The 17,109-nt window shown below is 32.4% G+C and overlaps 1 protein-coding gene and 2 long non-coding RNA genes across 3 annotated transcripts; 2 read left to right on the top strand and 1 right to left on the bottom strand.

Annotated features, from left to right (window-relative positions):
* Positions 1-202: 202 nt before the first annotated feature.
* Positions 203-3,104, bottom strand: LOC122197392 (uncharacterized). The gene is made up of 2 exons (XR_006190802.2): positions 2,420-3,104; positions 203-390 (listed from the first exon to the last, which is right to left on the bottom strand). It is a non-coding gene; the product is annotated as an uncharacterized LOC122197392 (long non-coding RNA).
* A 47-nt stretch (positions 3,105-3,151) lies between these two features.
* On the top strand, positions 3,152-4,325 carry LOC122197391 (uncharacterized). Its single transcript, XR_006190801.2, has 2 exons — positions 3,152-3,811; positions 3,936-4,325. It is a non-coding gene; the product is annotated as an uncharacterized LOC122197391 (long non-coding RNA).
* A 6,955-nt stretch (positions 4,326-11,280) lies between these two features.
* On the top strand, positions 11,281-14,529 carry LOC111896550 (agmatine deiminase). The gene is made up of 10 exons (XM_023892519.3): positions 11,281-11,518; positions 11,613-11,726; positions 12,311-12,400; positions 12,497-12,572; positions 12,661-12,716; positions 12,864-12,942; positions 13,042-13,176; positions 13,261-13,493; positions 13,586-13,744; positions 14,227-14,529. Exons 1-10 carry the CDS (start codon positions 11,429-11,431, stop codon positions 14,317-14,319), a joined length of 1,125 nt encoding a protein of 374 aa, XP_023748287.1. The 5' UTR covers positions 11,281-11,428; the 3' UTR covers positions 14,320-14,529.
* Positions 14,530-17,109: the final 2,580 nt, after the last annotated feature.

Here is a 17,109-nt window from a genome sequence, read left to right as displayed (position 1 = left end):
ACTTGCGAGTTGATTTGGATATCAAAGACTGGTTTTAGTTAATGGATTGATTCCGAAGGATATGTTGAAATCGAATGGTTGATTTTGATGTTGTTAGTTGACTTGGACAAGTGATTAGTTAACGAGGAACGGAAATTAGGAGTCGATGTTTGTCACACCCTCGGCCGCCGGCGGAGACGACGAGGTGCGCGGCATAAATTAGTAATCATAATTCTTAAACATACATTGAATTGTACAAATATAATCTTCTATTATTACAGAAATATAAATCACATTAACAATGATTATTGTTAAATCGTGACACACACACCTAACAATCCGACATTTTCAAAAATATAATATAAATAACAGAGAGTCTTCTGAGCGAACACTTCTGTCCTGCTAAATAACCTGAGAATACATGCATTTAAAATACGTCAACAAAATTCTTGGTGAATTCTATAAGTTTTGACACAAAGTATTTTTATAACTGAAGGTATTTTACAAAATTTATCTGGTTGACCACCTTTTATAAAATACATACATATCTACCAAAAGTATAAGATAAGTTAGTTATAAAAATGTATGTGGTCTCATTTAGAAACATCATGCGTTCAAATCCAAAATTTCAAAATACGGAAAAATACATATAAGTAAGTCAAACTTATATCAAAATTTTTACGGTTCCCATGACCAAAATGCTTTTTATAAAAAGGATTTTGAATGTCAACTTATATAAAAGAAAGCCATATCGCATCTTATGAAAACATAAAATTGCCAACTTTACTATAGAAATATTGTAAAAACGTTTGTATAGTTTATATGTACAACTCATAAGTTTCAAATTTATAAACTTTGAAAATTCGTGTCATAGTATTAATTAAGTATTATCTTACTTAATTTGGAAACCGACACTTAACCAGTGGAGCAACCCCCCCCCCCCTCCCACATAAATTTTGTGTTTTCGTACAAGAACAAAAGATTTATATAAATAACTTAATAGCTGTAAGTTATTAAACCTTAATCACTCGTGTCACGATATTAATTAAGTGTTATATGACTTAATTTTTGGTATTAACACTTATTGTTTTGGGTCACAAACTATCCCACTACATACAATCTCTTTTAACTAGTGTAAGAGAACAAAAACCTCGTATAAACCCAATATCGGTTCTCTACGGTAACAAAACAAAACTAAGATTTTATAATGAACTCGTAACCGAACTCGTGACACTACACTTTTTTTGCACCGGCTCCATAGTAGGGCATGCTTAAGTCATTCACCCCATTATAACACGTGGTAATATTCAATAATACTAATGTCAGCGCCAAAATCCGTCACCCCAGACGTAGTTGTAGCTAGCAACTCCCAGGCGGGCGGTCAAACCGAATAAGATCAATAGTATGACACTTATATCTGTTGTTAGTCGTTCTCCTAATATTAATGGTTATGAAAATAAAGAGTTTCCCACTAAGACACACAATCTTAGTATACTCAACAATATAACTCAAATGGCTTAGGAAATGAACCTAACTCATATGGCTCTAGAAAACAATGTGACACCAATAGGGAGACCCTGGAATGTTGGATCCTAACAATGTGTCTAGGCATCCTAGTCCTAAACTTCTCGTTATAATATTGTTGAATATTTATGATTATATTGTTTAAGAATAATATTTGATTGAAGTCTTTTGGTATTAAGATACGCAAGACTTAATGGATTTCCAAATTTCTATTGTCTGTTATGACGGAATTTGAGCAGTATAACAACTTCTTTTATGATATTTTCCAGGTTTCAACTAACGTGAAACCAACAATTTCCATGATATTTATAATTCACGTGATTAATACTTTACAATATCCTGCAAATAATGACTCTTAAGTCGTGAAGTCGATCATGTTATTTATCGCAATAAAATCCATAGCTTAGTAGAACGGGTTATATTATTATATTTAATATAAAAATATATTCATAATTTTTATATTCATTTACATAACGTGTGTGTATATATATATATATATATATATATATATATATATATATATATATATATATATATATATATATACACTAAAAGTTAATTTTCAATAATTTAAACTATTGATTATATATTTTCATAATCTTGGTCTTTCCATTAAATATAACAATGTACTTTCGGTTTATACTTGAATAATATTTTTGATCTCATAATATCTTAATATACATATTAATAATCGCGACAAACTATAAGTATATTAACTTTTAGCAATCTACTTTACTTGTATAGCTTATAAATGATTTATACATTTTAGATTACTAGTTAATAAGTTTAACCAATAATAAAGTTTGATGCTATTTTAACGTATAAAAAAAACTTTTAAATCATCAAAACTTAATTAAACACGCATATATTCTCTCACAAATATTAAAATTGTAAAAGAGGGGCCGTAGAAACTCACTTTCGTAGCGTGATCTCGATCCCGATTCGTTTTGGTGAAGCTTTTCGTGAATAACCGCGAAGGCATCTTTCTTGGACTTTAAAACGTTCACGAGTTTATTTGGTAATGTTTTAAACTAAATGGGCTTGTTTTCAAATATTTTATATTTAAAAGAAAAGGTTATTTTGTAATTAATTTTACACAAAGGGACCATTTTGATATTTTAAAATAGTTTGGGGACCATTTTTGAAAAGACTAAATCACATGGGACTAGGTTTGTAAGGGTTTTTATGAAATGCCCGATTTTAATTTTTGGCTACAATTGTAGGGACTATTTTTGCTAACTAATAATTTTTTTGGGGTAATAGGGCTTGACGCGGTCATATTCTTCTTCACCCGTTCGTTATGGGTATGGGTTTGTTTGGGATTGCTTTTTAAAAAATAAAAGTCCTATTTATAAAAAATTATAAAAAAGACTTTTAATAATTTTTTTTAAAAGATAATGTTTAAAATGTATTTGGCTTGTCTTTAAGACTTTTAAGTGAAAAGTTAAAAGTCACAAAAAGATAACAATTCTTATATTTTCTCCGGCCAACTTTTTCTTAGGGACTAAAAATTGATTTTAAAAGATCTTTTCAATTACCAAACAATTTTTAGTAATTTTTAACTTTCTTTTTTTTTTTTTTTTTTTTTTTTTAAGTTGAAGTAAAAAAGATGATTAAAAAACACCCTTTATATCGAGCCAAAGAAAAATTCGCACAGAACCAAACTCGATTGGGTGGTCGGCAGATCACAAGGAGGGGAGAACTAATCTCCGATAGGCTTCCCTTGGTTCACTATCTCTGTCTCTGGCAGCCACCAATCATGGAAAGGAAAGGAATGAACGGAGGCAGCAGGGCTGTCGTCAAGTGGCAGCGAAGGCTGCTCCTACTTCTACCCGACAACAATCACGTAGGGAGAGAAAAACTTCGGTCCTCCGTTGATCGGAGAAGAAAGAAACACAAAAACAGGCAGAAAATGGTCTGATGGCTCTTAATCGATCGCACGGAGGGGTGAGGGTGTTTCATCGATGTTGGCGATCTCCAATCGGATTCCAAGTAGTCACCAACAACTCATACGTACGAAGAAGAGTAGCAGCAGCAGCAGGTGGTGGTGACCGGGTGGTGCTGCTACAGCGGCTTGCTGCTCTTCTCTTATTGGAAGTGAACTCCAAGGAGTTGGGGGGGGGGGGGGGGGGGGGGGGGGGTGGAACGCAGGTGCAATCGCCTATCGGTGTGGGGGTGTTTGCAGGTTGAGCTTCGACGGAAAGGGTAGAGTTCGACAGGAGGAGGAGGGGTAGCTCCTCGATGGTTCACCACATCACCACCACTACCGGTGGGTGGTGAAAGAAGAATGGAAGTAGCGAGTTATCAGGTAACCTTCTTTTGTTTTTGTTTGTGTTGATTGGTATCGATGAATGAACTTTGATGTTTGGTTTTGATTGTTTTGATATAAAATCGATGGGGTTTTTGAAGTGTTCGGTTTTGATAATTCACAGGATGGGAAGAGGATGAACAAGAATGTGAACTGCCTTTTTTTTGGTTGGGTGCTATATGAAAAACACCTCCATTTGAGTGTTCTTGGATGTTGAAACATATGAATGAGAAAGTTGTGTGGGTGTGGCTTCTCGGCAATAAAGGCTGAGAGGAGTTGCGAGGGTGGTGATTGGTGGTCTCCTGGCTCCACCGATTGTCAAGAACAAGAGGAAGAGGGCTGCTCCATTTCAGAGTTGTTTAACAGTGTTTGATATAAATCATAAAAAAAATCTGATTTTGCAAAGATTGTGCTAGATTGTAATTGATTGTGTTGGTACAAAAGAAAGAAAAAAAGATTAGATTATAAAGATATTTTGGATAATAATTCAAAAGGTATGCATTTTATTTATTTATTTATTTTGTGTTGTAATCTTCGATTCTTGATTCTCGTGCCATCGGTCCCGACTTTATAATATTTTTATGAAATTACCTGCTTGCAGTCTCGGTCATAGTGATTCCAAAAACGCAGATGGAATTCAATTCTGGTATACCAAGCTCTGTGAATTTATGTTTAAAGTTTTGTGATTAATAGATCGGATTCAACAAATTTTACAAATTTGATTTTGGTTGAGATTAAAAGTATTATAAAAATATAATAAAGTAATATACCATAATCTGAATTCAAAAACAGTTTACAAGATTCGTAGCTATTCCAAACAAAGCAGTGCACGGTTTGATTTAGGAAAATCAGATATATACTGATTTTTGTAACTTAAAATTGGCATAACTTTTTCATACGATATCCGTTTTGGACGTCCTTTATATCCACAAAATCAGGAGAACATAATCTATTCAAATATATTATTCATAACTCTTAGATATAATTGACGCAAAAATTTTATTTTTGACGCCACAAATAAATTTAATTTTTGTTGATTTTTTATTTAGTTTTCATCGGTAAATGGTTTAAGCGTTTTGGGATGTTCTAAAAATAACTATGAATAAAATATCTTTAATAAACATTATAAACATAGGATTACACACAATTGGTTCTTAACACATAACGGTTCGCGGTGGTCTGACCACCGAACTCTGACCAGTTTTTACCAGTTGTCACATTGTTTGAAGGCTTGAGTTGGTGTTAGGTGTCAAATGATTATGGAAGGTTTGGTTAATTGATTTTAGGTTCGCACATATTGGTTTTGAAGGATTGGAATTCTTTTATTGAAGTTGAATGATTCTGGAGTCGATGTGATGATGAGTAGCAATGGTTGACAGCTTTAGGGTCAAATGTTCTTACTGTGCGTCAAAGTCATTTTCGAAGTGACAAAACTGACTTGGAGTCGATTGATGTTCACATTGATGGTTTAGAGAGTTGTTGGTTGGTGAATGTCGAGTGTCGATTTTGACGGTTCGACATAGGTGTATGGAAATGGGTTGCTAAACAGATTGATGTTAAAAGCGAAGTCTATGGCTATGTGATTTGATTTTGGAAGAGTAGACAATGAGTTTCAAAGGCAAACGCATCGAGATTTCGTCATGGTTTGTTGTTTCGAAATGGGTGGATTGATTGAAAAATGATTGGTTTCGAAAGCTTGGTTCTGAGGATCAATTGGTTATCTGGTTTCAAAGTGAGATGAAGAAGAAACGAAACATGTCGATTCAAATCCTTTAACTTTCAAAGAAGTTACAGAAAAGGTCCACATTCGAAATGGGGATAAAAGTTTGTGTTAAATGCAGACTTTTCGTTACGAATCCCTGATGTTTTGAAATATTGGCAGAATTTACCCAACTTCGAACTGGACTAACAAAGCTGAGAAATTGAAGAATTTACAAGTTAGTCCCTATAGTTAATGTGAAGTTACAATTTATGCCCAGTTTCATAAATGGGGGAGTGTTTCGCATCTTAAGTTGTTTTTGGCGTAACGGGTCCCTGTAGAATTCAGAAAGTGACAACTTTTACCCAGATTCTGGAAAATCTTGCAAGTCTAACCCAAAAGTCGAAATTTTTCACAAATTGGAAAATTTTCAAGCCTTTTTCGTGATTGTTTTTCCATGCAAGTTTTTTGGTGTTTCATTTTTGGCGCACATCAAAGGGGAGTTATGTGGAGATTATTCCTCAGACACTTCTCACCCTTAATGAGTTTTATAATCATTTTTTATTATAAAAGGGGGAGAATAAAAAGTGGGTATTCGAAGCTTCTCGGGTTTTTCGAGTATTCATTTGCGGATTTGAAGACCGATATCATTTCGAGGGGGAGTTTGGTCTTGATCGCGCGAGCTCGTTGGATATTGAAGTCGGGACATTCAATCTTAACTTTGAGGGGGAGAATGTTAGGGTGCAAAGTCACGCTTGGATGTATTTGGGCTTACCCTCTTGTATTGTGTAATGAGTTGTCTTTCCTATAAATAGGAAGTGAGTGACACTCATTTATACAATGATCATTTTGGAGAGCATTGGTTTTAGAGATAGAATTTAGCAAACCCATTTGTACTGTTTCTAACCAAACTAATGAGAGCTTAAAAGATTTATTTACTCCACGTGTTCGTGATTTGTATGATGATTCACTAGATTTTTCATATTCCGCACATGTCATCATAATCATTACCACATCAATATGATAGAACTATTTTTTTTTTATAAGCGATGGACATGTATGTACAACACGAACTCACTAGACCTTACGCTTACCCAATTTGCTATTTAAAATTGATGCGGCATTGTTCCCCTAAAGCATACAATCGTTGTGGATTTCTTCATTGATTGTCATCTACAATATCAATGTAGGCTTTTGCCAACACCATCGTTTCTTGTTCAAACCATTGTTGGGGATCTTTTGAGATTCACTAGGAATATCCATTTGGAATTAAATTCGACTGAGTTGGTGAAAACGATAATGACATAAGAATGCAACGGATGATGAAGTGTGATTTTGGAAGTGATATAATGGTGTATTTATAATCCGTTATATAATATAATAATAAAAAAAATTAATTTTAACCCTTGTATAAATAGAGAAAATCATCATGGGGTCACATAGATATAGCTGGTGGTACTATTACCAACCCGCACCACCTCTCGGCCAACTCGGTCTACGGGTCCTTATAAGACGTTGATTAAACATCGAAGATCACAGTTTGGTTTTGGGATATATACACTAAAGTCCCAATATTTTCAATGATTTAACAAGAAAGTCTTAGCAGTTTTTGGCATGCTTACCCTTTTCTGCCGGTTAGCCGGTAACTACGAATTTACTGTAAAAAAAATAAAGTTTATGACTATCTTGTCAAATCGTGAATTAGGACTTTATTGTAAAAAAAATTTAAGAGCTTATTGTTAAATCGTTAAAAATATTATGACTTTATATATTCCTTTTTTTGTTAGAAATTTAATGGTATGATAGTTTTTAAGCATAAATGCTATTGGAACTTTGCTCTGGTCAGTTAGATCCTATTGAAATTCTTAATGTTTGTTTATTGTTAAATAGTTTTTTTAATCTCAACAAACCAACATTGAAAAAATGAAGATAATCAAAAAAGAAAGAAAGAACTAGGGTTGTGTTGCATTTTTGCAGTCCTAAAATGGAGAACTAAGAAACCGGAATAGACGAAATTGTCTTTCTTACCTCTTCTCCACATTCACACCCTTTCGACGATGTGTGTTGTTTGTGTTTGTACAATCTGTCCCATCTTTTTGGTTCAAGATTTGACAGTGAACCAAGAAGAAAGCTTTACAAATCTTCTCACCATCTCTCGCTCTCTCTTTTGCATCTGTTTTTCCCGGCTAAATCTGCAAACCGGCCACATAGGGTTATTCCAAAGCTTTAGCCGATATTCTGTCATTTATTGTAAACAAAATTTAATCTCTAAATATTATTAAAAGAGAAACCTTATGACATCATCTTAGACAATCTCAGTCTTTGATTATATTTCAATCATATGTTTTCTGCCTTTAGATCAAATTGCTGACATCATATTCCTCAAATGGAATGTATTAAATTTCAATAAATCTTTTCTAATTGTCAAACACAGTTAACTTACATCCGTTGAAATGAAATGTATTTAATTCCAATAAAATATTTCCATATTTTAAATCTTAAATTTTCGGTTATAAAGCTTTTAGTATGGTCAGCTTTAAAAACATATTAACAACAAACCGTTTCAATTAAGGCACTAATATCAACCATTAATATAAATTTGTTTATATTAGTAAACCATAAATATCAAATTCATTTTTATTTGGAAACCATTAATACCAAAAAATCAGATTCAAATTATCACTTACATATATGATTATCATTGAATCCGCGGCTAATACTTATATTTAATCGTTGCTTTTCTTCAAACTTTATCCTACAAAATCATTCTTATTCTTATAACTTTCATCATCATTCTCTGCTTCAAACATTTGTTGGTGTGCAGTAGAAGGTCAGTACCTTCTTTCGATTTTTTTATTTTTTTTTTAATTATTTTTTGTTCCAATATCAAATATATGTATTTATATATTTTAATTTTCTTTGTCACAAATTACATTAAATCGGTTAACTATTTTTCTGAAACTTTTCAAATAAACCGGAAAATATATTACGTATCTTTAACAAAAAAAAATTAACTATCTTTGGAATTGACACTAATTAGGAAAATGTTATTTTTATATATTAAAGATGATTATGATTTTTTTTTTTAATTATTATGTCATAGAAATCTGGTTAACTTTGGTATGATTTTAAAATATTTTGGTATGATCCTATTACACTTTTAGGTTGATTTAATAGGAAATAATATATAATCTATTTCTGCATCCTTTGAATTTAAGTATGAAAACAATTTTGTTGACAACTATAATATATTTCATACCTCTCTATAAATCATACCTCTTTATAGATAAATACATTGTATACGTCCCTTTTATTTCATATAAAAGTTATTTCTAATTCTAATTGTTTTCTCTTTCATTTTACACCCATGGCACAAAACAATCACGGTGAGATCGTCTATGATAAGGTTGCTGACATCGATGCATCCAAGGAAAACATAAAACATTCGTGTTCAAGTACTCTTGCTTTGGAAGCAAACTTAAAAAACAACCTAAACATGTTCAGCAACTTGTACATGATTTTAATTGACGAGTAGGTATAATTTTTTCTTTTTATTATTATGTTTCTTTAATTTATAAAATTTTAAACTTAATCAATTTTTTTCACTTACATGACACTAAAATACAAGCAACAATAAAAAAATCTCATTAGTTCGCTTTAAGCCCTCTTTGTTGAAGGATCTATAAAAGAAATTAGTAGTTTTGGTATGGTCGGAAATGAAAGAGATTACATGTTGGTTGATCATAAGCATAAGAACAATTTCTACAAAACAACCAAATTTCGTTTATCAAATGATTTTGTTGTTATGGTGGATGCTTATAATTTTGTGACTTTTCAGGATTTGATAGCCATGAATCTCAACACTCATGTTACATTTGGTAAGATTTTATTTTAACATTATTTACACATAAATATTTATTGTATAACATATCTAATAATACAACAATCATTTATTTTTTTGTTCAAGATTTTCTTGGTCAGGTTGTGTCGACTAATCCCATGAAAGTGATTACTGAAAATTCAAGGGAGAAATGGTTGATGAACCTGGTTGATCAGGATCTATGTTAAGTATATGTGTTTAAAACATTTTATTTTCTAAAGTATTTTTCTAGATTATTAGAGAGTTCATTTATGATCTTCTCACTAACAAATTGATCAAATGTGGTTAGAGCTCTTTCACACATTTTTTTATCACATGTCTTCATACTTTTAAGTTTTAAATTTTCATCTTCAAATTCTATTTATTAGTTACATACATTCATTGAAGTTATTGTTTTTTGTTTAACATCCCAAGCTACTTTGTTTTATCTTTATATAGTAACAATAAAAATTTATAAACTTACACAACAATTTACATATTTCAAATTTTGTCATAGTATTATACTTTACAAAATACAATTCCATCCAAAATAATTTTCGTCAGTAATTTCATCTATAATTTCACATAATTAAAATTTTTATTTTCTTTATATAATTTATTTTAATAATCCTGATTTTTTCCTTCCAAAAGTATATCAAGCATTTATGTTTTAGATAATGTTTCCCCATTATAATTATTACTTTCCAAATATAACCATTTAATGAGGAATTTAATTTAGTGAAGGAAATAAATGTTAATTCAAACAAGATATATATATATATATATATATATTCCATAATTATTACACAGGTTTATTAAAAAAATATCAAGATGTAAGCATTAAGTATTTTTAAAATGAAATTTCAGAATACAAACGATGATGTTGTACAATGAAATATAAAATTAAATAGACTGAAAAAAACTATTAAGACAGTCAATCATGAAAATAGTATAGTTATGAAAAATTATAAAGTAAGATAAAAATTATAAGATATTAGGAGATTTGTAAGTATAATTAGTAAAAACGTTACGGTTATTAGAAAAAAAATAAGATCGTTAAGATTAGTAAAAATGCAATATATAAACTAAATTATCACAATAGTAATGAAATGTCATTATTTGATATTTCATATATTAGAAAGATATACCAAATTACATTGATGATATACTAAAATTATTCAAAGTAGCACCAAAATTAATACAAAGTTCTTGCGAACACCAAATAAATAAGAACAAACATAGAACCTAATACTTATATTCATAATCAATTTAAAAATAAACCAATCATGATTTTGAAAATAATTTTCATTGATGGTATACTGAAATTAAATCCATATAACATTTAACATTCCATAAAACATACTCTATGACTTTATTTGACTAAATGAAATAGTTGTCAATATTTAATGCAGTGAAAAAACGGTATATTGGTTGTCAATACTCAATATAGAGTTAAATTAAGTAACCTTATTATGGAAGGAATGTCTGATTAGAATACTTATGCTTATATAACAATACCATAACCATATATGACGAAGAAGGTAATTCAATTAATAAAAAAAATGGGTTGTATACAAAGAGGTCATTCAACGATTATAAATATTTATCGATTTCAATGTATCTTTTATACATTTCAATAATATCAATAACCATACTTTTGTTTATTTATTATGCAATATTTGTAGACATTTGTATGTTTTTTATGTGTTACCCGCGTTTAACGCGGGTTATAATCTAGTTTAAGATTAAACCGTAAACTAATATAAAATATTAAGACTTTATTGAAAATTTTCTAACGGTTGCAATATCATAGCTTTGGTGTATATATCATTTTTTTTTTTAATTCTAATAAAATATTAAATTTAAGAAAGAATCATTAAGTTTAATATTCGTCAAATCTGGACAGATGCCAAGATGCGGTTAGCCCTTTTGGTATTCTGATTCCACTACTCCAGTGAGCAGCCATTGAGAATAAACGAGTAGTGGGAAGAGACCTAAGGCCGGCGTCCAGCACGGTGATCCTCTTTAAGTTTCCTCCTCCGGTAGAGACTTCGATCAGATGGATATAGCAGAAGGAACGCCTGCTCTCCATGGATTCCGAATGCCCGCAGAATGGGAACCCCACTCTCAAACCTGGCTTGGTTGGCCCGTCAGTCTTCTCTCTCCATACATGTCTTCATCTTTTATACTTTACTTCTTGCTGATTTTGACCTAAAACTAAATCCCTCTCTTTCGACTTCCAGGAGCGTCCTGATAATTGGCGAGATAATGGAGTCTATGGCCAGAGTATTTTTGCAAAAGTTGCTTCCGCCATTTCTAAGTTCGAGCCTGTCACTGTCTGCGCCAGTGCCTCTCAGGTTTCCTAATTCGTTTTCTCTCTATCTGTAATCTGTTTGCAATTCGTTTTCTTATCGTATCGTAATTAGTAAGCATGTTTGATGATGGATCCTAGTCAAAATTTCTCTTAAATCGACCTTACAATCCAGGAATTGAATGGAAGAACATGATTCGAAGGACTTGAATGTCAATGAAAGATAGTATTAATACAATAATTGAATTTTGTAACAAGTTAGAGGCAGTGAAGTGTAAACAAGTGTAGTCATGAATGTTGTATGGGGACACTTTTCAACAATTTGGAATAAGAATACAAAACACATGATCACTTTTCTGTTTCCTCTCCAGTCATCTTTACCAAAAACTTGATTCTTGATTTCTGCCTTTTTTTTTTGGTATCTATGCTTTGATCATTCTTGTCAAAATACTACTATATCAATAATAGAGAATCTCCATTTCATTTTCATGTATGCCTCAAACATCTAGTTCTAATTTCTGTGAAACACTTAAACCAACATCCCTATCTTTTCATATCACCTCTTTTAAAACATGCTAACATTACACTATTACATCTATCCATTTATTTTTTATTATTATTTTTTTACAGTGGGCTAATGCACGCGATCAATTGCCTCATAATGTGAGGGTTGCTGAGATGAGTATGAATGATTCTTGGTTTCGTGACAGTGGTCCAACTGTTAAGTTCTTCTTCCATTTCATCTTTCTTTTGATCAATTCTCTGTATTACCTTTTAATTTCTTATTAAATAATCCTTTTCCTTTATACTCTATAGTTTGTTGTAAGTGAGGGGAAATCAAGCTCAGGACATAATGTTGCTGGTATTGATTGGAACTTCAATAGTTGGGGAGGTAAGCTTTTGTATTTTAATAGTTTTACATATTTTATTTTATCAAATAATAGTAACAAACTAAATAAATGGTTGTTTGTGTATCTTAGGTGTTGATGATGGTTGCTACATAGATTGGAGTCATGATCTTCTTGTTGCACGAAAGGTTAGATTCGTAAATATCAAATATACATATTTTGAAACTTCAAAAGATTTACATCATGTATCAAATATAACACCCAAGTTTTCATCCTCTTTAATTTTTCTTAAAAGAGTTCCTTTAATTTTGGCTTTTTTTTTTTTTTCCTGTTAGATTCTTTCAATGGAGAGGATTCCCCGTTTTCCACAATCCATAATTCTTGAAGGTGGAAGCATTCATGTAGATGGTGAAGGTAACAACTTTTTTATTGTTGTTTGTGTATTTTATTATTAGGTAGATTTTTACTGATTTGATATCTTGTAAATTATATATATATATTTTTTCGATACAGGGACATGTCTTACTACAGAAGAATGCTTATTGAACAAAAACAGGAATCCACATCTGACCAAAGAACAAATAGAAGATGAACTTAAAGCTTATCTAGGAGTCAAGAAGATTATATGGTTGCCCCGAGGACTATTCGGTACATTTTCAAAAAATGTTAAATGCAAGAAATAACAATGTATGTTTTTTTCTTTTTTTTAATTCTATTGTTATTTATATACAGGTGATGATGATACAAATGGACACATAGACAATATGTGCTGTTTTGTGAAGCCTGGAGTGGTGTTATTGTCCTGGACAGATGAGGAATCAGACCCTCATTATGAGCGAGCTGTAGAGGCTTTTACTGTGCTCTCAAATTCTACAGATGCAAATGGTAGAAAATTTGAAATCATTAAACTCCATATACCAGGGCCTCTTTATATGACAGATGAAGAAGCTGCTGGATTTATTCAAGTAAGCATATACATCCATATTCCATAGTGTTCTCTCATTTAAAAAAAATAAAAAAATCATTTATTGTTTGTATTATATTAACTACCAAAAAGGTGGGAGAAGCTAAACCAAGACTTCCTGGAACAAGGCTTGCTGCTTCATATGTTAATTTTTATATTGTGAATGGTGGAATTATTGCACCCCAATTTGGAGACCCAAAATGGGATGATGAAGCTGTGCGTGTCCTGTCTAAGGCTTTCCCTGATCGTCAGGTAAGCATTTCATCAGAAAAAGTTTTACTGCGTTTGACATACATTGGACTGACCAGATTGATGTCAGTGCGACAAAAATTGTAATTTTTTGTCACACACAAAAAGATGGAACAAGGTAGGACATGGACCCGCTCTTGATCTCTCGTCTGTGTAAAAAGACGCAAATACCCTTCTCATCCTCATCATAGTAAATAACCCCATAAACCTTGTCTAGTCCAGTCCGGTCCAAATCAATCACCTCCAGTCCCGTGTAACACACGGGACAGGAGGGGAGGGGACTAGACAAGGTTTATGGAGGTATTTACAATGATGAGGATGAGAAGGGTATTTACGTCTTTTTGCACAAACGAGAGATCTCTGTGTCCTACCTTGTTCCATCTTTTTGCATGTGATAAAAAATTGCAATTTTTGTTCCACTGACATCTGTCCGACGGTCCAATGCACAGTACAACTTAATTGAGTGTGAATGTTGTTTGGTTAAGGTGGTAAAAATTGATGGGGCGAGGGAAATTGTTCTTGGAGGAGGTAACATTCATTGTATAACACAACAGCAACCTGCTGGCCCACAAGCTTAATGAGCTTTTTTAAAAGCTTAAACATAATTTTTACTGAATTCTTGTTGTGGTCTTCATGACACAATGGAATTGTGCAATAATTTGTTTCGTTGTTTTGAAATTTATTCACGTGTCAGCAAGGGCGAAGCTATGGTGTATCAAGGTGGGTCCTAGGACCCACCTAATTTTTTAATTTTATTTACTATCTATGTATATGAAAAAATTATGACCCATCTTGAAAAAAAATTAGGACCTACCTTTTAGTATTTAGACAAATAAGATACAAATAAATATAAGAAATGATGGAATGTTTTACTTAAATTTGCAAAGAATATGGTTAATTTTTATCAAAACCTATTCCAAATTGGAGACAAAGATAAAAAGTGGTAGTTATTTGATATTATAAATCGGATATCTCTACTCAAACTAGTAAAAATACATTATTGGCTGTAATTATAGGTAGTCGCAAGACTTTATAAAATGAAAATAAACCCATTTGTACTATATATATATATATATATATATATATATATATATATATATATATATATATATATATATATATATATATATATATATATATATATATATATATATATATATTGTAAAAGTCCGGTTTGTGGGGTCAAGTAGGCCGTTTTGTACTGGTTTTTAAGGTGTTCGAACGGTCTGGATGAATGCAAACCGGCCGCTTTTTACTGGTTCGACCCGCCCTGCCCTGCTATAAATATTTTTGTCTTTTCGCTTTACTTATATAAGGAACAACGTTCTTTTCTATTCTAGATTCGTCATTGCATATGTGTGGTCTTAATTAGTGAAATTACTTTAGATAATGGACTGATGCAAGACTTAATATGGTAAGCTCTATACATAGAAAAAGTCAGTTGCAAGAGTTTTTTCTTCATATTTTTAAGGGCAAATGTCATACAATGTTTTCAAACTTGGTTGATTCAGTCACTAGAAAATTCCTTCTTCAATTCTTCGAGTTTGAAATTTACATCCTCTCATACCTTCTTCACATCATGTACGAAGAGAACATGCCTTTCTGTTGCAACATTAGGAAGCTCCTTTAACGAAGAGGTATACAGATCATTATGAGCCTTGATCCGAAGTTCGTTATTTTTATCATTTACATCAATTTTATGTTGCAAACGATGCTCTACTGCTTTTAGCATCACATCGACTTCGATTCTTGATACCGAATGCTTAGAGCCTGAGTCGGCTTGATATTGAAGAATAGAATTAAGCTTTCTATTTAACACTTTAAATTGTTTTCCTGACATAGGCATATGATCAGGAATTTCTTCTTCTTCTGAATCGAAGTGTAAATCTTCAAATGTCCCTGCGAAACCCCCTCATTCGCTTTCATCTTCGGAATGAGGCTTTTGTGTTTCAGTGGATTCTGATGAAAACAAAGTTGTGATAGGTTGGTTAAGAATACTGGAAAAGCTTGGTGATGTGGTGATAGTTGATGTGGGAAAAACAAAAGGTGGTAACGAAACTAAGGATGATGACGAAATGATTGGTAATGAAGTTGAAAGAGAAATGGGTTGCGTAGCATCAACACTCATTGAAACATTTTCTCCCGTATCAGATATGTTAGCAAGGATGTTTGAAATAGGGACCTCCTCAGGAATTGACTTGGTCACAACTATTTCGAGTGGAATAGTTGTTGTGGGTTCAATAGAAATAGTAGGAGAAATGAATGAAATGATAGGACCAGAAGTTACCATGGGAGTAGACGAAATTGGTGGTGCCTCAGGGACCACTTCGTTTTCGGACGAACCGTCACGAAGAACGATTTTTCGTTTGTTATGCTTCTTTGATATATGATTGATTACATCTTGAACCCTTCGTTTTTTAGATGATGGAGAAGCAGGAGCAGGGATCTCACGAACAATAACCCCTTTGCTACTGATTTGAACTTTACGAACTGTCTGTGAGTCATCAGACAAATTTCTTTTGTGAGATAACCATCTTAATCTTGTCAATACTCCTGACCTTGATGGCATTACCTCCTTTGAAGGCTTAACAACACCAACCTCTTCTGTTTGCTTTGTATCACTGTCAGGTTTGTTCTTAGGAGACTTAGGTGCAGACTTTTTCATAGTTGTAACTGGTACCTCTGCTTCATCATTCGTCGACTTCTTGGATTGTTTAGAAGTTCTAGCTTCAATTATAAGCAAAACCCCAGTTTCCACATCTAGATTAATCTTCTGTAAATACTTCACAAGAATCTTGTGAGTAGGGTTCACCTTCTTTAGCATAGCATCAGGAATACGTGCTACACTTGGAAAAATATTCACATCATCCTCCACAACTTTCGGAAACAGATACTTAGCAAATTCAGCAGTAGGTTCATCAGCAGGGACTTGGATTCCCTCTTTTTCATAAACTTTCTCAAGAACAAGGCTCCAGTACCTTGCACACGGAATCCCCTTTACCATATTCGTGTTTTGTAAACTTTTGCCAAACTCCTTCCACAACTGAGTGGCATAGTCAACACTCAAATCATAGTAAAGACCCATTACCATTGCATAAACTTCCAATATGCCCTTGTTAAATCCTACACTTCTTCCCGTCGGGCATCTAAGGTAAATTCCAAAGAAAAAGTTCCACATACACGAAAGTCCTGATTTCTTGAAATCACTAATCTTCTCGAGTGGAGGCTGGTAACCCATCTCGTTGAACATGTGTATGATTTGTGGATGCGTAGGCTTGAAGAATGGTGGAGAGTTAAGAATATCCAGAAACTGAGTGAACATCATCTTTGCCAATCGAATTTTCTTCTCATTAACCAGATTAAAAGTA

This window comes from Lactuca sativa, chromosome 4 (genome assembly GCF_002870075.4).
Source record: "Lactuca sativa cultivar Salinas chromosome 4, Lsat_Salinas_v11, whole genome shotgun sequence".
NCBI classification, from domain to species: domain Eukaryota; kingdom Viridiplantae; phylum Streptophyta; class Magnoliopsida; order Asterales; family Asteraceae; genus Lactuca; species Lactuca sativa.
This window is presented reverse-complemented; position numbering and strand designations above follow the sequence as displayed.

Bases quoted from the DNA above. Each gene is read 5' to 3' on its own strand.
- LOC111896550 (XM_023892519.3), top strand. From the start codon at position 11,429: ATGGATATAGCAGAAGGAACGCCTGCTCTCCATGGATTCCGAATGCCC. The intron at 11,727-12,310 runs GTTTCCTAATTC...ATTTTTTTACAG, and splicing joins TCTGCGCCAGTGCCTCTCAG to TGGGCTAATGCACGCGATCA. The intron at 12,401-12,496 runs GTTAAGTTCTTC...TATACTCTATAG, and splicing joins TTCGTGACAGTGGTCCAACT to TTTGTTGTAAGTGAGGGGAA.